This window comes from Podarcis cretensis, assembly GCF_951804945.1.
Source record: "Podarcis cretensis genome assembly, chromosome: 4".
Classification (NCBI taxonomy): Eukaryota; Metazoa; Chordata; class Lepidosauria; order Squamata; family Lacertidae; genus Podarcis; species Podarcis cretensis.
In genome coordinates, this window is record NC_137173.1 from 12,922,629 (window position 1) to 12,950,594 (window position 27,966).

At 44.7% G+C, this 27,966-nt stretch overlaps 1 protein-coding gene across 32 annotated transcripts in view; it reads right to left on the reverse strand.

The window, feature by feature from the left end:
* Positions 1–27,966, reverse strand: part of DLG2 (discs large MAGUK scaffold protein 2) — an 874,668-nt gene that overhangs the window by 186,441 nt on the left and 660,261 nt on the right. For 29 of the 32 annotated variants that reach the window (XM_079973452.1, XM_079973437.1, XM_079973448.1 and 26 more), the window contains 2 exons: positions 27,450–27,591; positions 7,318–7,473 (listed from right to left, as the gene is read on the reverse strand). In XM_079973452.1, coding sequence (XP_079829578.1) covers positions 7,318–7,473; positions 27,450–27,591 — 298 coding nt within the window. The remainder of the gene's footprint in view (positions 1–7,317; positions 7,474–27,449; positions 27,592–27,966) is intronic. The other 3 variants (XM_079973429.1, XM_079973458.1, XM_079973428.1) reach the window with 1 other exon arrangement.

Here is a 27,966-nt window from a genome sequence, read left to right on the forward strand (position 1 = left end):
CATGGCATGTTCCACCAATTGAAAATATATCTGATTGTGGCTACTGACCCAGATAGTTATTTCAGCATTGCCAGATGGCATTGCTAACACCCAAAGCAGCCACAACAGCAAAATATGGAAAATCCACAGCTCTCATGTGGAGCTGTGAGCCATCTGATGGCCTCCCCGAAGTTATCTTGTGGGACCTACTGGTTTTATCAGTGTTGTGGCGAGCCCAGGATCAGTTGGGGGACCCTGCCACAGTTGCATAGATCATTGAGGAATGATTCATGCCTGGAATTCCAGAGGAATTCCAGTGAGGAATGATTCATGCCTGGAATTCCATTGTTCTCACAGGTATTCCCTATGTTCCATTGTTCTCACAGGTATTCCCTATGTTGAAGATAATGGGACATGCTCCTTCTGTAGCCCTTTGGAGCACGATCACTGCAGCATGGATCTTCATGTGCCCTCCAAGGCATATACAAAACTCGAGTTAGTTCAATGGAGGGATGCAGGGATGCAGGCGCTTGTTCCATTGAAGTGAATGGGATAGATAAAGGCATTCTATGTGCCTTTATCAGAGCCCCCCCACCCACCCACTGCCTGATTGGGGGAAATGTGTATGGAATTGGAATATGGCGGGTAACCAAAATCGTTTGCAAACACAGCAACTGCAGAACCGAGTAGCTTGATGCTAATTCAACATGGTTGCTCTCTTCCTCCTCCCTGTCCTGTCTGCACACATGACTTTGACGAGTTAATTGAATGGAACAGAAAAATGTAAAGTGGGCCAATGAGGCAGAGCTGGCAAACAACACAAGATACTTTCGACACAATGCAAGTCAAACACAGTTCCGTTTCGCAACTCCTTCAGGGAAACTGGCTATGTCTGTCTGGCGTCTTGAGGATGCTTTGAAAAGGAACAGCTTACGGACTCCCTTTCCACCTGGGAAAGTGCAAAGAAGGACTACAGAACAATCCAGCTGATGGAACGACTTCTTTTGGAGGAAAGGAAAGGAAACAATCTGCAGAATTTTAACTCACCCTCTTCAATTAGTCTTAAGAAGTGTGCCAGAAATTCAAACCAATGTATGTAACGTCCGCATTTATGAACAAACATGCAACCAAAACAGCCCCCAAATTTACATGGATTCATGATGAGCAACACAGCTAAATTTATGAGCCTTGAATTTGTATATTGTTGGAGGTCGTGAGCTTCCCTCCCACAGTATTCCAGCAGAGCAGAACACATTGCACAATATTCTTTGCTTTGAGGCAAAGACAGGCAAGGCTAACCTATCTCCAGCAACATTCTAGCATGTTTTGAACCATATTGTTTACTTTTATATTATTTTGATTTGTTGGATGATCTGGAGTGCGCACATCTGAACAAGTGTCTTCAAAAAACAACAGCACAGTCAGTGGCGTAGCATGGGGGGTGCAGGGGGGGCCGGCCGCACCGGGCGCAACATCTGGGGGTTAGGGTTAGGGTGCACAAATCCACGGGTTAGGGGGCACAAATCCACGGGTTAGGGGGCGCAAATTACTTGCCTTGCCCCGGGTGCTGACAACCCACGCTACGCCACTGAGCACAGTTGATAGCACACTATTGTCCATGGAAGTGAGGGTATGTGCAAAAAGTTTTAATTGAGTTGTGATAGGTGTAGAGACAACCCAACATAGATGTTTTCCAAATCACTTCTCTTTCCTTCTGCTTTTTCAGCAAATTCTAGGGCTGGGTGAATATGTCAGTTTTGGTTTTTCTCAGTTCCTCAGTTTTCAAATTTTTAATTAACAACTACAACAACACAAGTCCTCATGCAAATTCATGTATTTTAGTACAGATTTCACCTAATACACACATTTTTTGCAAAGCAAATTCCCCTAATATAATGTATTTTAAATGTTACTTTCACTAATATATGCATTTTAATGCCCTTTTTGCTTCAGTATATGCATTTTTGTGCATATTACGCAGCAAGAGAACTGCACATCAAAATTTGGAGACATGTGGATTTTGGGGGATGGCCGTGTTTCTATTGTTTCAGCAAATGTGAATTAGGCAGCTTCATTTTTTAAATGTGGACTGAAACCCCCTCACCTTCTTAAAAGAATGGTGGTTGCTCCACAGTCTTTTGAAGAATGGTTTCCGTGCATGCAACCTGCCCTGTAACTGAATGCACCCAAAGGCTCTGCTGGTTGCAGAGGTGATAGAAAGTAAACTTGCAGCAGAAGTGTTAACATGTCTAAAAAGAGATAAGTCCTACTGAAGTCAATGGGGCTTACTGCTGAATAGGACTGAAGCTTCAATTACCGTATTTTTCGCTCTAGAAGATGCACCAGACCACAAAACGCACCTAGTTTTTGGAGGAGGAAGACAAGAAAAAAAATAAATCTTAATCTCAGAAGCCAGAACAGCAAGAGGGATCACTGCGCAGTGAAAGCAGCAATCCCTCTTGCTGTTCTGGCTTCTGGGATAGCTGCGCAGCCTGCATTCACTCCATAAGATGCACACACATTTCCCCTTACTTTTTAGGAGGGAAAAAGTGAGTCTTATACAGCGAAAAATACGGTAATTAAAGGTGGCGCATGCAGCGTGCAGAAACACAACAATCTCAACCACAAGAAGAAACGGAAGGAAGGAAGGAAGGAAGGAAGGAAGGAAGGAAGGAAAGAAAGAAAGAAAGAAAGAAAGAAAGAAAGAAAGAAAGAAAGAAAGAGGGAGGAAGGGAATACAGACTCCAAGGAAAAAAGCAATGCAGACATAAAAAATGATGCATGGGCTCATGAATGAAATATTGTTTTCTATTGAATTAGATATAATAACAGAGTCCGCTCACAAACAGAAGCTAGGGCTGTGATTTCACCTTGGCACTCCAAGGCTTAAAAGCACACATGCAGTCAGTGCTGCTGGAGCTGATTAAATAAAGGCAGAGATGCCAAGCTCAGCACTCCAAGATCTCCTTAAAGGCTTAGCAAGATTTGGTTTGTGAAGTTCGAGAAACCGCCACCGTCATTTTTATTATTAATAAAAGCAATAACAATGATGTTTAAGGTTGCAATCTTATGTAGACTGACTTGGTAATAAGCCCCCTTGAAGAGAGCGAGGCTTATTTCTGAGAAAACAGCTGTAAGTTTGTGAATGGACCAGTTTCCTTTCATAGAAAAACGCTGCTCAAAGTGACTTGGGAAAATGCCAAAACGACAAGCACGGCTGCGAGATAAAACACACACACCGCAATCTGAAATGTTAAAATAGCAGGGGTGTGGGGAGTCAGAGAGAGGAGTCAGCAAATTAACAGGGAAACAACAGGCAGAAGTTGCACCTCAGCCTTTATCGCCTTGCTTTATCTGTTGGTTAGAAGCAGGGCTGGGAAACCTGTGACCCTATACAGACACTGGAATCCAACTCACATCAGCCCCAGCCAAGGGGATGAGGGAGTTGTAGTTCAGCAGCCTTGGGGGGGGAGTGCTATAGGTCGCCCCCATCCCTCGTTGAAAGAGAGTCCTGTTTTCATCCGTGCAATGCTGGTGGGTGTACAATTCATGCACACAGAAAGGGCGCACTATTCATGCACATAGAAAGGGTGTAGTGAAATTAGGGCCGCGAATGGCTGGAATGAAACATGGTTTATGGAAACCGAATTGACACTACCAGCAGGTAACAGACACAGGTCTGGTGAAAGAATCAAGCACCTTCAAGCAGCTACAGGGGTTCTGGAGTCCCATCACTGACTCATCCCTGCCCCCCCCCCGCAAAAGAAAAACAAAAAACTGGTGCACCAATCAGTTTTGTGTGGTTGAGGATGGGAATTATCAACTGCATGTTGAATTTCCCACAATGCTCCAGAGTGATGCTACATTATTTATTTATTTATTGTTACATTGGTTAGTTGCTTTTTCAAAGCAACTTGCAAAAAATGAACATTAAAAACAAGTATAAAACAACCTAAAGTTATCTCTCTCTCTCTCTCTCTCTCTCTCTCTCTCTCTCTCTCTCTCTCTCTCTCTGTGTGTGTGTGTGTCTGTCTGTCTGTCTGTCTGTCTGTCTGTCTAATCTACTTATCAGATCCAACTCCTGTCTATCCTGCTGAAATATAAACAGAAAATTGAGATCCAAAGGCCTGGGTGAATAAGAGGCCTGTTGCCTAAAATCACATAGTGATAGTGCCAGATGTTATCCTCCCTGAGGATAACATTCAATGAACAAGGGGGCCACCACAGAGAAGGCCTGTTCTCTTGTTGCCACCCTCTGCACCTCCCATGGAGGGGACACATACACCAAGGACTTGGGTGACAATTGCAGGGTCCAGGTTGGTTCACATGGGGAGAGGTGGTCCTTGAGGTATTTGGGTCCAGAGCCACACAAGACTTTATAAGTCAAAAGAAGCACTTTGAAACCGAGCCCAGAAATTATTTGGATACTTAGAGCAGTTGGGCCGGGATTGGTACTACAAGCTCAGACCGTGTTGCCTCAGCAACCTGACCACTGAATTCTGCACCACCTGCAGTTTCTGAACCGTCTTCAAAGGCAGCCCCATGTGTAATAAAAAGGTAAAGGGGCCCCTGACCATTAGGTCCAATCATGACCGACTCTGGGGTTGCGATGCTCATCCCGCTTTACTGGCCGAGGGAGCTGGCATACAGCTTCCGGGTCATGTGGCCAGCATGACTAAGCCACTTCTGGTGAACCAGAGCAGCACACGGAAAAGCCGTTTACCTTCCTGCCTGAGCGGTACCTATTTATCTACTTGCACTTTGATGTGCTTTCGAACTGCTAAGTTGGCAGGAGCAGGGACCGAGCAATGAGAGATCACCCCATTGTGGAGATTCGAACCGCCGACCTTCTGATCGGCAAGCCATAGGCTCTGTGGTTTAACCCACAGCGCCACCCGTGTCCCTTCCCATGTGTAATAGCTTGCAGTAATCTAACCTAGTGGGAAATCCAATTCTCTCAGAGTACTGGTGCGACTGCTCCTCACTGCTGCCAGGTGAGTCTGCACCATGTATGCCAGCCAATGGAGCAAGAGATCCAGCCAATAGCCACATCAAACCTCAAGGCTGCCTTAGGTCCACCTTCCCCCACTGTTGTGGCATATGAAGCGGGTGGGGATGCATTTGAGGAACATTTCCCCAACATGCTGTTTGCAAAGGTACCCAGAGCCTCTTTGCTTCAGAAGGCGGCCTCCTTATCTAAAAGCCATGGGCAGTTTTGCTTTAACAAAAAGGCAAATTTGAAATGCAAAGCAAACAACTGGATAAAATGAAGACCGTTCCTTAATCCATTTAATGTGCATGGGGGGAAAAACCACAAACCCCAGTCTACTGAAGCAGAACCTGATTTGCTCATCGCTGCAGACAATTTCAAACTTAAATGAGATTTTGTTCAGGTTTAATTATAAATAAGCTAACTCAACAAACCTCTTTTATTTTTTGCAGAGGGGGCATTGTGAATATTGCATCCTGGTAGCAAACAACTGGGGCATGTTTAGTACTGAGAGCAGCACATGGGGCAGCCCTATACATCCCCATTGCGTTCAGTGGGCTTACTTACAGTCAAGCGTGCATAGGATTCTGCCTTCTGGCATAGATAACCCAGTTATCCCTAATTTTTTTTGCAGTTTTCTAGCTCTAGGGCCACATTCCCTTTTGGATAACCTTCCAAGGGCTGCATCCTAGGGATGGACAATGACAAATCTCTCTTCCTTTCCTGGATGGAGGATAGAGAGGAGTGTTTGTTGAAACTACTCTGCTCCCTTCCTCTCCTGGGACCCACCAACCACAGACATGCAGCCCTCAGAAGCTTGCGCAGAAGGCAATGTGGCTGAAAAAGATTCCCCACTCGTGTTGCAAGAGGTACCTAAAACAGCACACGCACCCCAGCGAAAAAGCCAGGAGCAGCAAATCTCTTATTGTGGTTTTCCCCTTTGCTCACCTTGGGCTACTGTTGCTGGGGCGAGTGGCCAGCTGGCAGCACTCTAAATACACCTATTGAGCAAGCTCGTAAAAAGCTAGCAAAGCCCTGGATGGCTCTTGGATATTAACTCGACGATATGCATCTTGAAACAAAATGTACATGAGCAGCACGGTCCCCGAGAACCGGTGTGAAATGGTTGATACAGTGGATTAGCTCAGCCTGTGCCTGTGCCGCTGCTGAATCTTAATCCTTTAATTAATGCTAAGTTGCACCCTGCAGTGCTCAGCTGATACGTATCTCCCCGAGAGGCAGGCTCCCCACCCCAATCCCCTGCCTGCTTTCTAGGATGCCTCTGCTGTGCCCCCTTCATTTCCCTCTCGCTCGCCTGCTGCGCTACACAGCGGAACCAAACGCTGTCATTGTAAGGATGCCGAGAAGCATCTTCCTGGCAGGGAATGAATCAAATCTGTTTGGTACAGACACAACAAATCCTACAGTCTCCCCGAAGCTCGATTCCAGGACCTGCTTTGAGGGGGATCTCTGTGTTGTTCCTGGTTTTGCCCTTTAGCAAGCTACTCCAAGATGCTCAGGGGGGGGGGGGAGGAAAGGCCAACAGGATTTCTCATGTGGTATCACAGAATGGACAAGGACCTCAAAGGTCCTCTCGTCCAGCCCTTTGCCAATGCATGCTACAGCATCCCTGATATTTATTTCCTTGCGTTTATATTCCACCTTTCTTCCATCACGGAACTCAAGGTGGTTGTACACTTGGTACCCAGGCACCGAGCAGACTGAGATCTGCTTAGCTACAGTCATTAAAGAGCCAGTGCCATTTGGAGTAGTCTAGGTGGGCAACAACCTCTTGACTCTTTATAAAGCTAATTCCTATATGGTGCACTGGATAGATTGTTGAACTAGGACCCGGAAGATCCAGGTTCAAATCTCCCACTCAGCTATGGTGTTCACTGGGTGATCTTTGGCCAGTCACTTTCTTTCAGCCTAACGGGTGTGCTGCGGGAACAAAATGGGGGCAGAGGGAGAAAGCGACTTGCAGGAAAGGTAGGATATAAAATGCAACCAAATGAGACACATCCATCTCTTCCTTTCTGCCCAACATCCTTTCTCTGATGTCTGCGCTGCTGCCAAGGCCCCAAACCCAACCCTACTTATATGTCGCTTAGAGAGCTCGCTGACTGAGCGGCTGAAAGCATCTTCTAAATACAATAAAAATGAATAAATATAAGGCCAGCCCTTTCCTCTTAAGCCAGTGAGGTGGAAGCGAAGTGAGCACAAGGTTGTGTTTTTTCTCTGCAGAGGGAGCCTTTCTGCGGAGGTGGAAGGTGGAGCCTAATACCGCGCACTTGAGCCGCGCCCATGCATTCTCGTATGAGGAAGTGACGAAGAAGCACATGCAGTACCTGATGATCTCAGAGTCAGGGAGCAGGCCTAGGTGGTAGTGGGGATAGGGAGCTGAAAGGAGGAAGCTTTTGTCACACTCGACAGGGGAATAGTGCCTAGGAGAAGGTGGCTTATCACAGAATTTGTTCACAGTGCTGTAAACGGGTTCAGGAGGCCTGGTGATAACAGAAGAGAAGAGTAAGAGGTTAGACGGGCACCCCGACATGCGCAAAACAGCCGGCCACACAGCTAATTTGCACCCCAAAGCATGCAGAGAAGTATCGACAAGAGAAGGGTTATATACACGCACCAAGGAAGGAAAAAGAAACTTCTGTTAAGTTACAATATGCTAGTCACAAAGAGTAAGAACGTGATAGGCACAGCACTGTACACAAGACAGCTAGGGGGAAGGAAACCAGTGACAACGCTGTGCCGTAACATACCGGTGACAAAAGTGTGCCGTAACAAACTGGTGTCAAAGCTGTACCATAACATTCAACTCTCAGTCAACAAACTGGTTTAAAGCATCGCTCCTTACCTTCTGGAAGCCAACAGAACCCGCCTTGAAAGAACTTTAACTCGACCCGTACACTTATACTAAAGATCTAGGACATCCTAGCAGTAAAGTTAGGAAGGCACATTCACACTACAAGGGAGGACAACGTGTAGCCGTAAAGTTGAAAGGCGTTTGGAAGCCCCTTCTAGCAAACATTTATGTGTGATGCACTGATGAATTGTGGAGAAACAACATACATGGCTCCGGCTTCTACAACAGTGGCTCCGAAGCTGTAGCCCTGGAAGCAATTGCCATATCAGCTTTATGCTGCTGGAATGCCTGGAAAAGGGAAGGAGCATTGTAGGGCAAGGACCACCCCTTACTTAAAGTTGCTGAGGATTCAAAGAGATATAAGCAGTCCAGTCTTCTACCCATTCTCTGTGGGCACTGGAGCGATGGTATAATTTAGCAATAGCAGAGGATATGAGCAATAGACTAAGTTGTTTCTTTGGTCCTGGATTCCCAGTGGGGAACAGGCTATGCATATCGGGCTCAGTGGTAGAGCATTGGCTCTGTGTGCATAAGGTTTGATTGCCAGCATTTCCAGGTATGGCTGGGAGAGAGACTCCCAGAAGAGCTGCCAATCAGCACTCACAACACTGAGCTAGATGGACCAATGGGTCCAGCTCCCTATGTTCCTAGATTCAGCTCCTGCCAACTTCAGTTAAAAGGATCAGGGGGGAGGTGTTGGGAGACTTTGGAGTGCTGTGGGCTAGATGGGCTGAGAGCCCAACTCAGTTTCCTGGGGGATGAGGGATAGCTCAGTTGGTAGAGCATGAGACTCTTAATCTCAGGGTTGAAGGTTCAAGCCCCGTGTTGGGCGAAAGATTCCTGCATTGCAAGGGAGGTGGACTAGATGATTCTCATGGTCCCTTCCAACTCTACCATCCTATGATTCCTATGCTCTTCTTGCCCACGAGATATGCTCTAATTGTGTTGCTGTGTTAGTTGGCGAAGACCCACAGGTCTGGAAACCACGGTTCTAGACAAGGAGACCTACCAAATGGCAACAGCGAACAAAAAGGTGACATCTTGTCATAGTTACACTGTATAAATCAGGGAATACACTCTACACAGTATGCATAGTTAGTCTGAGAGTCATTGTAATTCAGCCAAGCATTTGAACAGAAGCTGATCATCTTCAATGTTAAAATACACAATATGCAAAGGGTGCAAAGACTACCGTCCATTATGAACCAAAATAAGCATGCTGGACTTCTCTTTCCGTTCAGGCACTGCATGGCAAAGCCAGATCCAGCAGCCTAAAGTCTCAAACAGTGGACCTTTTCACCGTAGAGGTTTCATCCTGCAGGCAACTGGCACAGCCGGGTTCAAGCGCTTTGCTTCTTACTTCTAAGAAACAGTTTTGTAAATCCGGGGAAATCTTTGTGAAAGCACATCTACAGAAGCTTCAAAGAAACTCACGAGTGTCTGCAGGATTCAGCCCCTGCATCCAGACCTTCAGTCTTCTGGGGCAAGCCTTTACTCTATACTCTGTTGGCTAACAAAATGCACTGAAAACTCAAGTGATGCAGGCCGCCTAATGGTGGAAGAACAGAGCTGTAGAACGACACTTTGAAAAAAGAGACACACACACAAAATCTCACCCTCTATGACATCATAAAAGAAAACGAACCCTGAAAATAATTTTGAGTTCTTTTGGAAACATTGCAAATAGTTATGACATTCATAGTGGCATAAAAGCCAATTGTTTTAAAGCCCTTAAATATCATGAAAACAGAGATTACAATGAGTTTTGATGACTTTTACATAGAAGGAAAACATTTTCTCTCTCTCCTGGGTTTGGTGTGCTTTCAATAATACGGCATAGTGAGCAATAGGTCTGGCTTTCTCTTTTGGTCTTCTTTGGCTGGGAAATGCAAGGCTAAAAGGACCTTTGCTCTGATCCAGTCTAAGTTACATCTTGCATTTTTCAAGCCTTTGTAGCATTCACACAGAACATATCATGTCTACCAGAGGGCAAGAATTTGGCACCAACATAGGCAGCATAACCCTGAAACTTGTTTCAGTGGTTGGTTTTACTTTCTAAATCTGTGTTCTCTGCCAATCATTTAAAAGTGCAGTCCACTCATACAATTGCAATTTAGCTCACAATATAGCTTTTCACTCTCTTTAAACTGATTTTTGTGGTGAGCCAGCCACCATCAATCACACCCCAGCATTTTTGTTTAAAAGAGAACCACGTAGTATCGATTTGAAGGGATTTTGCCAGAACAGAATACTGACCACATTTTTTTAAAAAAAACATCTCAGTTCAAAGAGTCTGTCATAAAAAGTTAGTTGCAAGGCCGAGAATTTTGCAATGTCTCTCTTTGCTGCCCCACAATTAATTTAGTTAATATTACATGATTTAAGTTATATATGGCCCTCCTTTACAATATGTAGAAAGAGGAGGTATAAACGTTTTTTTTTATAAAAAAAAACCCAAACAGAACTAATACTGTTATGCCAATTTCCAATATTCTGTCATTTCCAATCATACTGATTCTGAGTTCCATACTTGAATAAGGGTATTTTCCAAATTTAGAAAATTCGCTGTAACGTATGCACATACATGCCTATCTGCATAATGTTATGCTAAAAGCAAACCGATCATGTTCCAAAGAAATTTTTAATCTCCAAAAGAAGATTTGGAACATGGTGTTATGGCAGAGCAGCGAAAGGCCATTTGTTCTGAATGGCCTCATTAAAGTTAGGGGAAATGTTGGCAACTGTTTTTGACATAGCAAAATCAACTCCAGTAGATGTTTTCAATAGTGCTGATCAGTTCCTGCAAATGCTTAAAAAATAAATAAATACCAGATTCAGCCTGCAACAGGGTCACCAAAATTTTATAGGAAAGCCTGCTGAATCCAGATTATCTTTTGAAACACTCACAAAGCCAGTTTTGCACATCCAAAACCACTGAAAAGGTCAACCGATTTTGAATGGGGAAAAAAATGTGTGAATCTGTCCAAAATCCAGGCCTGTTAACACATGTTAGACAGAGCTTCTTTTGCATTTCTTGCAAGTCAGTTCCTTGGCTGGGAACTATAGAATCTCAAGTGCAGTACCATATATGCAAACTATGCATAGGGGTTCCTTGCTCCCCGCCAGATTACACACAGAAACTATTTCTGAAACTGAGAGGAGCTTCAAAGGTAGCTTGTGATGAGGGGTAAAATTCAGCTTATAAAGAGCCTGTTTAAAAGTTCCACTGGATACTCCCTAGTTTCCAATTACGGCTTCATTCTTGATAGGACTACAAAGGGCTATTGACAGCACGTGAAGCAGAAATATCACATTCTCAGTACTGGGGCAGATTCTAGTTACGGTAGCCGTAGGCATATCTGTCTGTGTATGAGTCAGGGCATGTACAAATCTTGTCAATTTCAGTTTCCTGTTGTTCCAATCTTAAATGCAGTTTTCCTGCATCATTTTTCATTCTTAAAACAAAAACAAAAATCTGCACAAAAATGCACACTTTAAAAAAGTGGATTTTCCCATTTTTTTGCACAATCTTGCCTACTATAAACTTTTTTTTTTGCAAGCTGTTTCCCCAGCATAATGGATTTTTCTACATTATTTTCACTCACATGCATTTGTCTCTGTGAACTTTCCTCTGACTTCAGGGAAGTGTGACTTTTGAAGGGCAGTTATGTTGGCATATTAGTTCCAGATGTGCATTCTAGGTAGGTCCACATTAATATATGAAGCAAATGAATTTCTCCATCATCCCTAGTGTTGGTGTGTGTGGTTCTTGGATATCATTAAGCTCACACTTCTGATGGGGAGCTTCTGATTATTCCCCAAGCCCCTGAGGTTTGGTTGGCCGTCACTAGGGGACCCAGTCTTCTGTGGGCCCTGTGGAACTCCTTGCCAGTAGAGGTTTGGCAGGAACCATCCCTTTCTCCTTTCTGATGTCTTTTGGCAGACCCTTGTAATACAAATTTTCTTTTTAAACCAATCCATATTTATCAATGCTTTTATGGATAGTTTTGCTGTTTCTATTCTCATACGTTGTATTCTGCCTATGTATATATATTTATTACATGGATTATCAATGTGTAAATAAAATAAAAAGACAGTTTTTAGATTAAGAGGTGAGCCAGCGTATGTGAAGCTCACATATTCAAATCACTGGACAAAGTATTTCATCAGAGGGAAGGAAACCAGAGGCAATGGGAAAGACAGAGATCATAAGGTGGCATTCAATGCTAGTCCTACTCAAAGTAGGCCCACTGAAGTTAATGGGCATGACTTAGGTTCATTAATTTCAATGGGTCTGCTCTGAGCAGGACTTAGCTGACTGCAGCCCATGGTCAGTGCCCATGACGGATTAGAGTCCTGAATGTTACAACTGAGGGAAGGAAATATTTCAGATGTGGTTATGCAAGGGAAAGATAAAGGCGTTAGGTTGTAGGCCTAGGTAAAGGAAATAAAGACAGGAGTATGTCAGGTGAAGATGAGGAAAGACTGGGATATGGGATAGTTTCCAATGCACCAGGAGACTGATAATCTACCATCGAAGGCAAGGATAGCCCGGGAAATGTAAGAGTCCTCAGCCAAACAGTGAGAAGATGAGATACATATTCTCTTGTAACACTATTGCTCTCTCCCCACAGCTTTGAGGTCTGCAAGGGGGAAAGATTTATTTGAGACCCCAAAACCCATTTTCATGTTCAGGGCTCCATTCTGGAACATCTGAAGTCATACTCAAAGCATGTGTACCCCTCCTTCATCACAAGCTGCAGTCCCCCTTGCACATCTTAGGGAGGACTGTCTGTTTGGGTGGTGTGGTTTCATGGAAGCTTGAACCTCAAAACCATTTTGAAATGTTATCAGCCATGAGAAGGATGGCGAATCCCTGAGATCCCAACCAACACCTAGAGAACTGTGATCCAGCAAACAGGAATCACCATAGATTTCCTCTTTCTTTCTTTAGCAAGACAGCCTCCAGCAGTTCTGGGTTCTGGGTCCCCAACTCAACCTCCTGGAGCAGATTTGGGGAAGGCCGCAGGACATGAATGGGGAAAGGTGGGAACGGGAATAGTCCCATTGTGCTATGTTTCATCCAACCCTCAAAGGATAACAAGAAACAGCCTCAGGAATCCTATGTCTTGGCTCCAGTTCTCTCACCCTCTGGTGGCACCAGAAATATCAGCCCTCCCTTCTAATCCCCAACGTCATGGTCAGCGGTGGCTGGTGCCGCCTAGAACCGAGAGGGCAGAAGGTGAAGTTGCCAACAGTTGGTGGAGCCAGAACCAGCGACAACACAGACTGGCTGTAAGTGAGGAGGCAGAGGAGGGCAGACCATGACAGGCTGGTGGTGCAGTGCCCCATTGGCCCTATCTGATCAGCTTCCATTGGTCATGAGAGGTCGAATCCCTGTTGCTTGTCCCCATGGACCTTCATTGGTGACCCCAATATGTAGAGAAGGCTCCCCGCTCCATGGAGATGGCAATGGGGTGAGAGGGAAGTGAGCTAGCATGCCCACCCCCCAACTTTCCCTCCTGCACTTCCAACCGTGTGGGGGATTAGAATGGAAAAGGAGATCTTCAGTATTTTGGAAGGAAGAATGCCATGCGATTAAAGCTACGGACGTTTATATAAAGGAAACAAAAGTGGCAGCTTGGAAATGAGCAATGAAGTCTTACACTGGGAAGAAGAACTAATTCTTGGAAATGAATTTAAACATGTGCAGGGAACTAAAATCAAAAAGCATTTGGGGAAATGTTAAAAGAAAAGAAAATGGATCAGCACTCTTTTCAAGATGGAGCCACGTTACTTTATCCACAACCAAAGCACTTTCAAAGACCGAACAGCTGCTCAGTTTATGTCTTTTATTGTGATTAAAGCAAATACAAAGCATTTGTTACACTCTGTGAATCGAAATAGATTACATAACAAATGGGTAACAACCTCCCCCTTTTCACGGCGCCTTCAAGCATCTGGGAACGTCATTTGTTTTTCAGCTTCTACACAGTTGACTTTTTAATTGCTAACATTTAATTTTACATTCTCAAACACACCTTGGGACAAAAGGTTCACATCATTTTATACATCATGGAAAAAGAAGCCAGGTTTCTGGGCAATCCTTCAATACAAATAGCAAATTAACGTCGGGTTGCTGGGTGTGTACGCCACACGTTTTACAGATATTTGATAACCCTGGTTAAAATGCTTTGGTTAATTATGATTCTACCAGCCACAGCTCCGAACTGTAAAGCATACATGAGGATTCGATTTATTTCAGTGAGTTCAACAACAGCCATGATGGAGTCTGACATCAACACACCCAAATGTTGGAGAGCTTTTATCCTTACATAGGAAAAGTGAAACAGTACAAGCAGAAGAATAAGAAAAGAAATGGGGAGGGGGGAACAGTCAAGGTATGGAACGGGAACCTATATAAATAGATTTCTATCCCCCACCCCCTTTAAAACAGGGTTGGAGAACCTCTGGCCTTCCAAATACTTACAGACTACAATTCCCATCACCTCTCAGCCCTGGTCATGCTCTCGCTAGGGCTCATGGGAGTTGGAGTCCAACAACATCGAAAGCGCCACAGGTTGCCCTGCCCTGTTTTTAAAGGACTACACACTTATCACAGTATGTGTACCACCCTTTCAGATTACTGTCTTTTTCATCATTTGCACAGAAGGTAATTTTGCTCTTCTTAACAGTTTTACATACATTCTGGTTGAAAAACCCAAGTCTCTAATGTGGAGTGCCATTTTAACCTGCTCTGCCTGTTGCAGCAACTGTAACACACTGTGCCAGGAGCTGTATCATTCTTTTTTAATTGCATCTACATTGCTCCATTCATTTCTGAATACTCCAACCTGAATTGCAATACAAACGAAGCAATGAAAATACAATGAAAACGAATAGGGATGTTTAATATGATGGATGCGCCACCTCCTGTCTTCAGCTACAAATCTATAGATAGGCCATGGTCCACCTGAATGAAGCTTTTGAGCCACTGGTAGTCCATGGACCACTGTTTGAGAAATCTTGACCTATCACAACATAGCATGAAGCTCTCTTGACACAACTGTGCGACTCAGAATTTCAGGTTCAAAGCAGCTGCATGCATTCCTTGTGACTCCCTTCTATAACAATCTGTTAAGGATTCTTTAGCTGCAATTCCTGCACTGCAGGGGGTTGGACTACTAGATTATCCTTGGGATTCCTTAGAACTCTTCAATTCTATTATTCTATCATAAAGTCTCCTTTAAATGGATCTCTGCTTTTCTCTCTTTCTGTCTTGCCTCACTGAAATTCTTCCATTGTATTTCATTCAGTTTTGCTTCACTCCCTCCATCTTTTTCTCACTTTGGACTGTGAAGCCCTCTTCTCTTTCAAGGACGTGAAGCGACTTTTAATCATTTTTTTGCTTAGGAATTTTAAAGAGGTTATATTATTTTAGATTTTGGAAAGAGAATTTCCCATGGTGAGATCTGAGAAAAATAGCACCCTGGAGAATTTTGGACTTTGCTGCCTGCAATAATGGATGGAGAACATTGCCACAATGGCTGATAGCCATTCATTCATCTACTTAAGTCATAACTTAACGGTAGAACATTCGTGCATGCTGAAAGTTCCAGGTTCAATCCCAGGAAGGACTGGAAATGTAGGACTAGAACTGCTGTCCTACATTTGCTACGCTAGAGGGACTAATGGTCCGGGCTCAGTTATAAAGCAGATCCCTATGTTTCCATATCCCATGTCATGGTGGAAATCAGACCAAGGAAGTCACACTACAGGTTCCAATTTAAACAACTGGGGAAATGGAAGGAGCTCAAACGCAATTAAATGCAACCAAAAGCTCAAGAGAACAAGGCAGCCGTTCCTCCACCACTGGATGTCATAGTGGTTCAACCTCAAGGATTGATGGCACTAAGCCTCTGAATGCAAGTTGCAGGACAGTGTGATTGTCCCTATGTTCTGTAAAAGAAGTGGCCTTCCCGGAGTCATCTGGCTGGCTGCTGAGCTGAGTGTTGAACCAGAAGGGCCTTTGGCAAAACCTCTTTTTCTGCTCTTAAGATAGCAGGAAAGCATGTCTGAGGAGGGTGTTCCACATATTGGGCAACCACCATAGGGAATACCCTCTCACAGAGAAGATATGCACATTCCCCAAAGCATCTGGGGATTGTGCATAATGGCCAGGGAATGCACAAAACCCAGTCAATATGCACATATTCCCTAAGACAGGGTTGCTATATCTCAAAAAGTTGAGCTTTTTAAGGAAAGCACCTGAGCTTTTTCTTTTTTCTTCAAAAATGCCAAAAAAGAGCAATTTTTCGATTGACTTGCCTAAGATCCAGGACAAAGTGCTGCCTTCTGGATTTCTGCACTGAACTAGATGAGCTTTGGGGTCCCTTCCAACCTTTGCAATTCTATAATTCACATTTCCCGAGGCCTGTTGAAGACTCTTTATATTGACCGGGGAATGGGCAGAATTCCCTCTTCATGGATAGATTATGTGCACATTCTCCATTGTGCCTGGTGAATGTGTCACTGGGACTCAGGCCAATTGTTGCCATAAGATGCCTTGAAGGCCCTTGTGGTGGAAGAGTGGAACAAAATACTGCAGGATACCCTTATTCTCAGATATCACCAAGCAAAGAAAATAGAGGAAACATTAAAGGGGAGAAAAACAAGCTTCCTTGTGAACACAGTAAGTAAAAGCCACCTCCTTGTGGCTTCACCACAGAGAAACTGAATGAGGAAGCCTCTGCTCATTAAAGATCCCTGTGTGAGCATTGACATTCTCATTCTTCATGGCTAAAATCTACATTTGTCTTTCGACTCTCCATCCCCCCCTTTTATTCTTCCCCCCACCGAATCAAAACCCCTCCAGTGTTGCCAGAACACTGTTGATTGATTAGTTTCAGATAATCAGCAATCACTCCAAATGAATTTACATGATAAAGGATCCCAATGTTTGCGGCAAGCAACAGGGTTATTTTCTGCGAGACGCAGCGCTCCATCAGCTCATGCAACTTACGCAAGCGAATGAGAAATTGGCTGCTATTGATAAGTAGGAAACTGTGGGGAGTTTCTCTTTAACAGCCCATTTTCTACTCTTCCGTTTTCATTTGTTCTTTATGTCGCCATAACATTGCTACACACGCACGCACACGCACACCATTGCATAATCAAGTTATCAAGCACACATTGCATGGTGAAATCCACTGCTCTTGGGTTTGTTTTTTAGAATTCAGTATCTAGCTAGAGCTAAGCCTCTAAATCAGGCATAGGCAAACTTGGCCCTCCCAATGTTTTGAGACTACAATTCCCATCATCCCTGACCACTGGTCCTGTTATGAGAGCTGAGTTTGCCTATGCCTGCTCTAAATAGTGAGTTTTTAATTTACCAAATCAGTGGCTTTCATACTCTCTAGTGTCCCATGGCTGCTGAGAAACTTGTGCACATCCACCAAGGATCCTATGTTCATTGCTGAAGATTCTGAGGACATATTTAAGGGTGCACACTTGGTTCATGCAGGACGTTGGCGAGGCCACTTTTAATTGAATGGGGTCCCCAGTACATACACAACACTTCCCTGCAGTTTTGCACAGAAAGGTCATTAGTGGCAAGCACAATATATTTGGCGACATGCTCCCCTTCTGCAATTCCAAGGGACCCCAGGCCTGAACCCTGAAAGCACAGCTTGAAAATTGGTGCAATGGTGTGACGGCAACGTTATATAGACGAGGTTTGGATAGGCAACATGCCAAGTGCAAACAAACTATGGTTTATTGGAGCGGAATAAGCTGCAAGTCTGAAAGCACGCCTTCCCCTGCACAGCACTGAATTGCAGTTCAGTTTTCCATTTCAGAACTGAATTGCAGTTCAGTCTCCCATTTCTGCTGAGCCACAGTTCCCCCATGACATCCAGCTTGTGGTTTAAGTTAGAGCTAGGCCAAACATTCTGGGCTGAGCTTTTTCAGCCATTGGGGAGTGTGCATGTGAACCAAAGTGGGTAGGAGGGAGGGTGGGAGGGCTGCCACAGAAAAGTTTCAGGAGGTGCAGTGGCAACTACTGCTTAAGAGCATAAGAAAGGCAGGATCAGGCCAATGGCCCATGTAGCCCAGCATCCTGTCCTCACAAAGGCCAACCAGGTGAAAGCAGGATCTGAGCACAATTCTCTCCCCCATTTGAAGTTTACCTTAATGTTGGGAAGTGACCTGGAGGTTATTCTCTTGCTGTTTAAAGTATTAAAAGTTCTGTGTCCACTTGTAGCTCCATGAGCCTGGCAGTCCATTCTGGAATGCCCATGAGAACTACAGTCACATCCACATTTAAAGCACAGGTATTTCCCCTCAAGAATCCTGGAAACGGTACTGGCTACAGTTCCCAGCACCCTAAACAAACTACAGTTCCCAGGTTTCTTCAGTAGGAAGCCACGTGCTTTAATTGTATGGTATGGATGAGACCCCAGCAGGGTTCACTGGCCCTTTCTGCACATTGACCAAAAGCATGGAGGGGATCCTGGTCTTGCCCAGTACCACTGCCACTGCCATTCTGGCTGTCCAGGCTACATCAGGAGGAGCTTTAGCCACCTGCTGATTTACCTGTGTAGAGTTCCTCTACATCACGAGGGATGCTGACTGGGCCAGAGTCTCTCTTCCTCTCTTCACGAGGCATTCCATTCCTGCACTAATTTGTGACACATTCTCTCCCCCCCCCCCAATTCTCCACATTTCAGTTGGCTCTTATGAAAATTCGTTAGGAATTTAGTGTGATTTCCCCCTCTGATGCACGTCAGTTTGTGTGTGTTATTTTAAATAACACAAGCATTTTTTAGGAACAGTTTGTCACAATATATGCATTTTGGTACACATTACAGTGGACGCTCGGGTTGCGAACGTGATCCGTGCGGGATGCATGTTTGCAACCCGCAGCGTTTGCAACCCACGCCTGCACACGTGCGGGTTGCGATTCGGCGTTTCTGCACATGCGCAAAGCACGATTTAGTGCTTCTGTGCATGCGCAACCGCCGAAACCTGGAAGTGACCCATTCTGGCACTTCCGGGTTTCGGCGGTCCGCAAACCGAAAAAACGCGGCTGTAACCTGAGGTATGACTGTACTTGTCTGGAGAATTTGCATTGCAATGTTCAGAGAGGCGCAAACGTTTTGCCTCGGTTCATGTGTCATTTTGGAATGTGCATAAATGCAAACTGAATCGAATTCTCCCCTGTCCCTAAACTCAGGACACAAAGCAGGAACATGTACCTTCAGGCTGGCCTCTACTGGACACAAAACAATGTTGGGCTAGATGGATCTTTGATCTGATCAAGTAAGTTTAATTGTTGAATATTTACGTAGGATCACATGGAATGAGGCAGAGGCCTATGTGCCTACATTGGTATCTGAGCAGAAGCCCCTTCTGATGCAATTTCAACATGCAGATCTTGAGAGAGCACAAGTGGAGGGGGTGGTGACACCCAGGTACATGAGGGAAGTAGGGGAGGAGGGATAGATTGTTCTTTCTCTGACAAACCACAGCTTGTTCGACAAGGAGCATCAGAAACCAGCCAACATGATAGTTGGGGGTGGGCAGGTGGGGAAACTGATCAGGTGGCATTAAAAATGCATCGCCCGGATTCCTCATCTCCCCTGGGGGACAGGGTCTCCCTTTCTTTCAATCTCAAAGAAGGGCAGACATCTGAATTCTGCAATATTTGCTAGAAGCCTTTTCTTTCCTAAACAGAAATGCCGAAATGTCTTTTATAGTATAAATATAGAATAAACGGTCGCTTCCTGTTTCCGCAGTGGAAATAATTGTTCTCCTCCCCTCTGCTGAATTAGGGCCAGATTGCATCCTTCCTTCCATGTTAATGAGCACCTGATTAGTATGTCGTGCTAATAAGGCCAAGGACACAGGTCTGATTCTCATACAGGTGCTGGGGGAAGTTGAAGGCACACGAATCCACTGCTTTGCTGAAGCTGAGCAGGGTTGGGTTGAGGTGTAACTGCTTGGAAACCACATTTAGACCCTGTTGGTTTCCATGACAGGAAAAAAAGAGGGATATATTGATGGCTGGTGAATTGGATAGCAGGTAGATGTGTATTTCCTGGCTTATATTCATGCATCTTCAAGTTTGGAATTATTATTTTTTTATAAGAAAAAAAGCACACTAAGGCAATAATATAATCACAGTATGGGGCAGGGAAACAGTTCCAAGAGGACATATGCATTGCATGGGATCACACGATATTTTCCAACACCAAACCATGCTGTCATAACAGTGCAACTTTGACTGAAAAGCGTTATTCAAACACCAAACACCTGACAGTTGCAGAATAAGCAGCAGCCACAGGCTTACATTGTAGAAAGCAGGGTCATATGCAGCAAAAAAATACACTGAGTTATTAAAATTAAGGTCTTAATGGTCGGGAACCTATCTCTGGAACCCCAACTGCTGTTGCTTCAAGATGAGAGTTGATCTTGAAGAGGAAATTGCAGAGCCAGGGTGAGGAACTGTCTCCAGCATAAAGCTATCCCATACCACACGTCCCCTCAGCTAACCTTACTCAAAGGGTTATTGTGAAAATAAAATTGGGGTGATGGGGGAGAGAACAAACTGTGCCACCCTGAGCTTGATTACTAAAGAGAAAAAAGGTCTCATCAACAGGCTCTCTCAACTAAAGCGTCTTCCAATGTGTACCAGCCCAGGGCTTGAGTAGTAATTTCTTTCTGGGACTGAAAACAATGACAACATCCTTGCAGAAATCTGGTGGTCTAGGCCAGCCTGGTGCCCTGCAGATGTTGCTGGACTACAACTCCCATCAGCCCCTGAGGCTCGTGACATGGTGGCTCAAATTGGCTGTAGCCCTCTCTACAGAACAGGGTGGCTCAAATTGGCTGCACCCTCTCTACAGAACAGGGTTGTTGTGCTGTGTGAGAGGAGCTGGCTGTGCAATCTGGGTGGGATTCTGCATCTATGGAAGCGTAGGCCAGTGATCAAAGCCTATGCTCATTGTTTTCACATAATTCTAGCAGGGTAATATCGCCCGAGGGGTTTGGTTTGGATGGGAAAGAAAGATTTTAACAGCTGTGTATACCTCGGGTTACAGACGCTTCAGGTTACAGACGCTTCAGGTTACAGACTCCGCTAACCCAGAAATAGTACCTTGGGTTAAGAACTTTGCTTCAGGATGAGAACAGAAATCGCACGGCGGCGGCGCGGCGGCGACAGCAGGAGGCCCCATTAGTGAAAGTACGCCTCTAGTTAAGAACAGTTTCAGGTTAAGAATGGATCTCCAGAATGAATTAAGTTCTTAACCCGAGGTACCACTGTATCTGACAGAGAGATCACGAAGCTGCGTACTCCTAAAATAATGGCTTTCGGGGGTTGGAAATAATTAGTAGACCCTAAAGAAGGGCAAGTATGTCACTGTTAGGTATATCTGATTTTTTTTTTTTTAAGCCCTGGGAATTTTATCAACCACTAACCCTCAAAATATCCTTCCTTATATTTGTTTTAACATATAGCTCGAGCTGACTTTTATTTCTGGATCCCTCATGTACTCATTAGCCTGGATAAACATTTCACTTGTATTTACAGGAAAAGAAAAGAAAAGCATTTATTTTTTAAGAGAGTTCACAGCAAAACTCAGCATCAGTTGCTACTTAAACAACACATTACAACATGGAAGCAAAAACCGCTCAACAGTGAACTGTAAATATTAATAACAATGGAATTGCCTGGAGAAGCGAAAGAACAGAGGTTTCTGGTTAACTTTCGAACCATTCAGGAAGCATAATAAAAAATACTGTAGCAGTGAATTAGTGATAAGAAGAAGAAGGGGGGGGGGAAATACAACCTTGGTCATTTCTCCCTCTTGTGAGCAATGCGTTAGGCTAAACTGCAAACATGCACTTAGCTCTATCAAACTGCAGAATATCGTTCTCTCCCCCTCTCTAGTTTCATTATCGAAACAAGCAAAGCAGAATTTGGCCAGCAGCACCTCCATGCTTGGACAGCGCATGGAACGCACATTCCATACCTCAAGGTTGTCATGGTTACCATGCGAAGCGGCATTGAGGACTTGTAGTAATGATCATGTTTGTTTGCTTAAAAATGCACAGGGCTACACGAGAGAATAACTGCAGCGAATGTGGCTGGGGTGGGGATGGGGGAGGTTGAAACCGATTGTGGAGATGATTTGGCGTCGGCTAAGCCATGGGCTGTCCAAAGATTATGTATCCCACAATATATAGACACTGTGAGAGTGGCAAGATGCAGATGGGTAGATCATAGAAACATGCCTGGTATGAAATCCGACAATGTATCCATCCAGCTCAGTATTGTATAGTCTAGGAGTAGGAAACCTTTTCCCACCTGAGGACCATGTCTCTAGGGAAACGTCTAGTGGCTGGTGTGGCCAGAGGCAGGATCAATTAATACACACACCCCCTTTCTACCGTAAGCTACTTTCTGTACACCCCCCTCTGCATCCTCCATCAGGCGAGTGAGACACATTGCTGGAGTCCAAGGACATATTCCTGCTTGGGGGGTGGGAATCACCCAAGGAAAGGGCAACTCAGGGTGTGTTCTGGGGAGGGTTTTAAGGGCCACAGGGCCCCCTGATGCTACTCTGGTCTACTCTGACTGGCAATATAGTGAGACTCACACAAATCCTCCTAAGTATGGAAAGAACCACATCTTCCATGACGAATGCACATCACACAAAGGTTTATCCACCACCTGCATATCCATCAGGCAGAGGGCCTTCTCGGTAGTGGCACCCGCCCTCCCACCAGATGTCAAAGAGAAGAACAACTACCAGACTTTTAGAAGACATCTGAAGGCAGCCCTCTTTAGGGAAGCTTTTAATGTTTAACAGACTACTGCATTCTAATACTCTGTTGGGAGCCACCCAGAGTGGCTGGGGAAACCCAGCCAGATGGGCGGGGTATAAATAATAAATTCTATTCTATTTGGACATATAGGAAAGGGATTTCCTTGCTTATTGTACGCAGGCAGGGATTCTGACCCAATCAGGGTTCCACCCGTCATGGAGGATTTCCACTCATATAAACCAGTAAATTTAAACACACACACAAAATCAACCACATGCCTGGGGGATACCCTACATGCTCCAATGAAGGGGTGCCAACTTGAATAATATATTGGGGTGGGAGCAGGCAAGCCCCACCCCACATAATCACAAGATGCACACCATTTGAATGCCAATGTCCGTCAACTTAGGGGCGACCCCCTCAAGTATTTTCTTGGGGGGTGGCAAAGGAACCTCACTCCCTAAGAGCTGGCTCCTGTGGGATTCACAGAGATCAAACCAGGGCACTGCCTCTCCGACTCAACAACCTCATTGAGAAACTGGGCAGGGGAACGAGATACAGATATGTGTTTCTGCTTTCAGACCTCAGTCGTCATAGCATACTTGGTGGTTATACAGAGCATAATGCAAACAGGAAGCTGCATTGCTCCAAGTTGTTCAGATGACAAAGGCTCTCCAGGGTACCAGGCTTTTTCTTGTCACCTGACACCAGGTGAGGATGCCAGGGACGGAACCTGGGATCTTTTGCATCTTGTGCTCTCCTTATCTTGTAACTGGAGGTAGGAATGGATGGAGCTGCCTATCTTGTGAATTGCTCATGTGTTCACTCACAACTTGAATGCCATTCTATTTCTGCATTAATTTGAGACACATTCTTTTTTTCCAAATTCTCCACATTTCAGTCGGCTCTTATTAAAATTCGTTGGAATTTAGTGTGATTTCTCTCTCTTATGCATGTCAGTTTTGTGTGTTTTTTTCACTAGCACATGCATTTTAAGGAACAGTTTGTCCGAATATATGCATGACTTGTCTGGAGAATTTGCGCTGTGACGTTCAGAGAGGTGCAAACTTTGAAAGACGGCTTTGCCTTGGTTCATGTGTCATTTTGGAAAGCACATAAATGCAAACTGAATTGAATTGTACTCGGTCCCTAAACTGAGGACAGAAAGCAGAAACAGGTATCTTCAGGCTGGCCTCTACTGGACGCAAAAATGCTGGGCTAGATGGATCTTTGAACTGATCAAGTAAGTTTAATTGCTGAATATTTACATTGGATCCCATGGCAAGAACATAGGTGCTTTCTTCCCCTGCAGCACATTAAAAGCAATATTATGAAATACAACTGCATAATAACATAGCAGGCATTGGTGGGTAAACTTTGTTACATAATTTGTGGACGGTCCACTCGAGCTTCATTGAAATTTAATCTAATTTAGGGCTGTTGCTTTTTGTTTCTGCTTTTAAAAAAGGGTTGGGTCCAGGTTAGGTTAGTTGCACTTGCATCTCATTAAAATCAACGGGGCGTAAACTGAGTCATGACTGTCTTTTTTCTCATTGCTTTGAATGGGCCTTAAGTCCATCCGGATTCCTGTCCGGATCCAACAATAGCATTTTCCCCAAATGCATTCAGAAAAACATTCTGCTCCTTTCCAAACACATGACAATATATTGCCAAAGCTTCACATTATTTAGTATTTCTCATCTACAGGTTGCAAAAATTCATTACACAAGCAGGCAAACTTTCAGTAGCGATTTCGTATAGCATCAAGAAAGCTGCAAAAAAGCAAAGATGATGTACACGCACACACACACAAAGTCAGTAGGAGAGAAGGAAGCTGAAGGCTGACTTTCTAGCTCCCAATCCAACCACTGGCACACACCGCCTTTTGTTTCTTATTGCGCAAACTGAGCAACATGAAAATATCCACACCAAAATAAGTAGCACTACATTTAAGCAGGTTCACAAGCCGGTGCCCGCAAATCTTGTGTTTAGAGCACTGAAAGTTACTCTAAAAGAAGGCATAAGATCTTCTCCCTTTCCAGCAGGCAGAAGTGAACAAAAATGAATAAAAGGATTTTGTTTGTTTGTCTGTCTGTCTCAGGGATTGATCGTATCTCTTGCACTCATGAGAATCCCCCTACTGGCTGGCAGTGGTCCCTGTTCCAGTGGGAAACACCTACCAAGGGAAGTCATATCTGCAAAAAGAGAGAGAAGTCACTAGGGCCGATATCGTAAAGGGAGCTAGAAGACGGAGCTTTGTCTCGTGCAACGCTCTCCAATCGATTGCACTTCACTCATGGCACTTTTAAAACGCAGAACTGGTCTAGGATTCCTGGGCTGCAGCACAGGTCTGGTAGCAGTGGCAACTAACAGGGCTGCAGCGCTCTGGCTGGGCTCCCTCCTGATGCAAAACAAAAATGCTCTTTCTGGGAAAGCTTAGGTCCACCAGCTTTGTATTCTGACAATACCCCGGAAGTTTAATTGTTCAAGGGAGGAATGGATTGCATTGGCTATTATAGGGCATGGTACCCTAAGGTTACCAGATGTTTTCCAATTAATCCAGGGACACTTTTCAACTTCCTACTAAATAGATGGATTTTGTCAGGGGACTGATTTGTACCCAGCGCTGGCCAGATTAGTTTCACAGTGGGGTGTTGGCAGTCCTGACCTCAGCGCACCACCCAGGTAAATTGCAATGAGGTTGGTGTTGGGAAGATAGCTCCATGACTTCATGGAATCCCACAGGTCACTACTGGTGGCAGCCATTTCCTCCTCGCTCAAATTCTCTGGCAATGTCAGAAGCCAATCCCAGACCTGCATTTGCAGCCAAACACCTCGCTCCATCCAGAATGTGAAGCGCCTGCTTCCGAACACCTAAACCATGTGGGCAGAGTCATCAAAGAGCCATGATGGGATGCATCTCCCTGGTGACTGTACACTCAGGGTGATTAAATGGCTCCTCAGAGAATAATGATATGAAATTATCATTTTTAAAAAACTTTTCCACAAGCCTTTCCAATGTGGGTTCAATATTAGCATGCAAAACCGAAGGCTTTCATTTGAGGGAATGGCTGCACTTTGAAGCTAATAACAAGAGAGCACCCAGATGTGTATTCATGGGGGGGGGGAGGTTATTTTTTTTTAAATAAAAAATGGCTTGGGCTCTCTAAACAAATTCATAGCAACTGAACAAAACCTTTCTCAAGGTTCTTGGGGAGAAGGTAGGGTGTCAAGGTCCCATGCACTCAGCAGAGAGCTGCCAGAGGCATATATTCTTGTGGGGTTTGTCATAATGTATCCATGTCATGTTCCTGTCATTCTTAAATGCTGAAAACTAGTGCAGAGGGGAAGGGTATATGTGTCATGTGCTTATGTAGGAGATGTGCATTTTTTGGGTGGTTTATAGACTATTGCTCTTCAGCGGTCCAAACAATCAGGGTGACCACATGCATGTGAATGGCACAAGAAACTCATAGTTGATTGCGATTGCTTGTACTTTGAAGCTGGGCCTAAGTGAGCTGACTGAGCAGATCGTTAGAGACAGATGCGGAATCAAATCTGCATTATCTCTGCATAATAGATCTCTGTGCAGTTGCTCCCACAGCGGGTTATAAAAACTGAGACAGCAGTCTGAGGAGGGAAGCACTTTTGCTGTTGATACAGAAGCAAAGGGGAGGAAAAGCCCCCTCCATTCTGCCCCAGACTAGGTGTGCATATTTCAGATATGCAAGACGAAAGATTGCAACGGGCAAGAGATCCCACAGAGGCAGCAACTTGGAGGTGAGTGTTGCCCAACATGTGAGCCTTGGGTTGAGGGACCAATACGAAAGTAGGGTGAGTAGAAGTCCCAAGGATGTGGTACAAACTCAGAGGCATATCAGGAGTGGCAGGGGGCAAATTTGGGAACAGTAGCTGCCATGTTGTCTTCAAGCTGCATATTTGCAAGGACAACTCTTCCACAACAACCTGCCCATGTTTTAAGATCAGCAGGTGAGACCCTACGCAGGACGAAGTACGCAGCGTGGAGCTCTGGGAAATGGCCTTTCCAGTGGTCACTCCTTGCATGCAGATCTCCCTCTCTACTACCTTTCCAGTATCATTTTAGTTGGCTGGTTAAAATGTACCTTTTTTCAGAGGGCATTTGAAGGAGGAGGAACCCGATTAGATCAATGAATTAGCTGCTGCTGCTGCTAGTAAATTGCTTCTTTAGCCAATTAAGAGTCATTGTGTTATGTTTTCTAAGGGCTGTGTTATATTAGGTAGCTGAAGTCTTATTCGGCTGTGCTGTCAAGTTGCCTTTTTATATGCAAAGGAAGGCATATAAAAGCATCCAAATAAATGAGAAAGTGTCGTGCAGAATGCAGTGCCCAGCAGAATAACAGGAAAATCCATGATATTCTGCAAGGAGCTGGGCTGGGAGAAGGAGGAAGGGGAAGAGAAACTGGGGCTGGCTTTTGAGGCAGAGAACAGAGCAGGAAAATATTGAGGCTTTGGTAGCCAGTGGGAAGCAGTGGTGGGTCAGGGTTATTACAAACCACTGAGGTTGCACCTGTTGTCTACCCCTGTCATAATACACAGTGTGGCCCATTAGGCTAACCATTAATTATGCGCAAGAGAAGGTGATACATCTCCTGCTTCCTGATGATTTTGAGAGTCCCTATGTAATGAGACTGTTCCACTGTTTATGCACTGCCAACAAACTAATAATGGGATTAAAATTGTGCTTCCTGAACTAAGTAATCAATCAGAGGCACTCAGTAAAGGCGGATATCTGACCTGGTATAGTCATCCTCGACAAGCATGTGCTTTGGGATAGGCGAATATCTTCCCGGTGAGATGGGAGCCAAAGATGCCTTGTATTCTAAAGTCCCGTTGTTGCCTGAAGACAGTATATGGTTTTCCATTGGCGGGGAATAAGCTGCAGGTTAAAAACAAACAAATGAGTTGTGATTACCTTGGGTTACATACGCTTCAGGTTACTTACGCTACAGGTTACAGACTCCGCTAACCCAGAAATAGTACCTCGGGTTAAGAACTTTGCTTCAGGATGAGAACAGAAATTGTGCTCTAGCGGCGCGGCGGCAGCGGGAGGCCCCATTAGCTAAAGTGGTGCTTCAGGTTAAGAACAGTTTCAGGTTAAGAACAGACCCCCAGAACGAATTAAGTTCTTAACCCAAGGTACCACTGTAGTGGGATTTGAACACTGCACAGCTCGTTGTGGCAGAACTCATTTTATTTAAATGGGGATGGATCCCATTTAAGTCACTTTGGAATGAACGGGGCATGTTCGCCG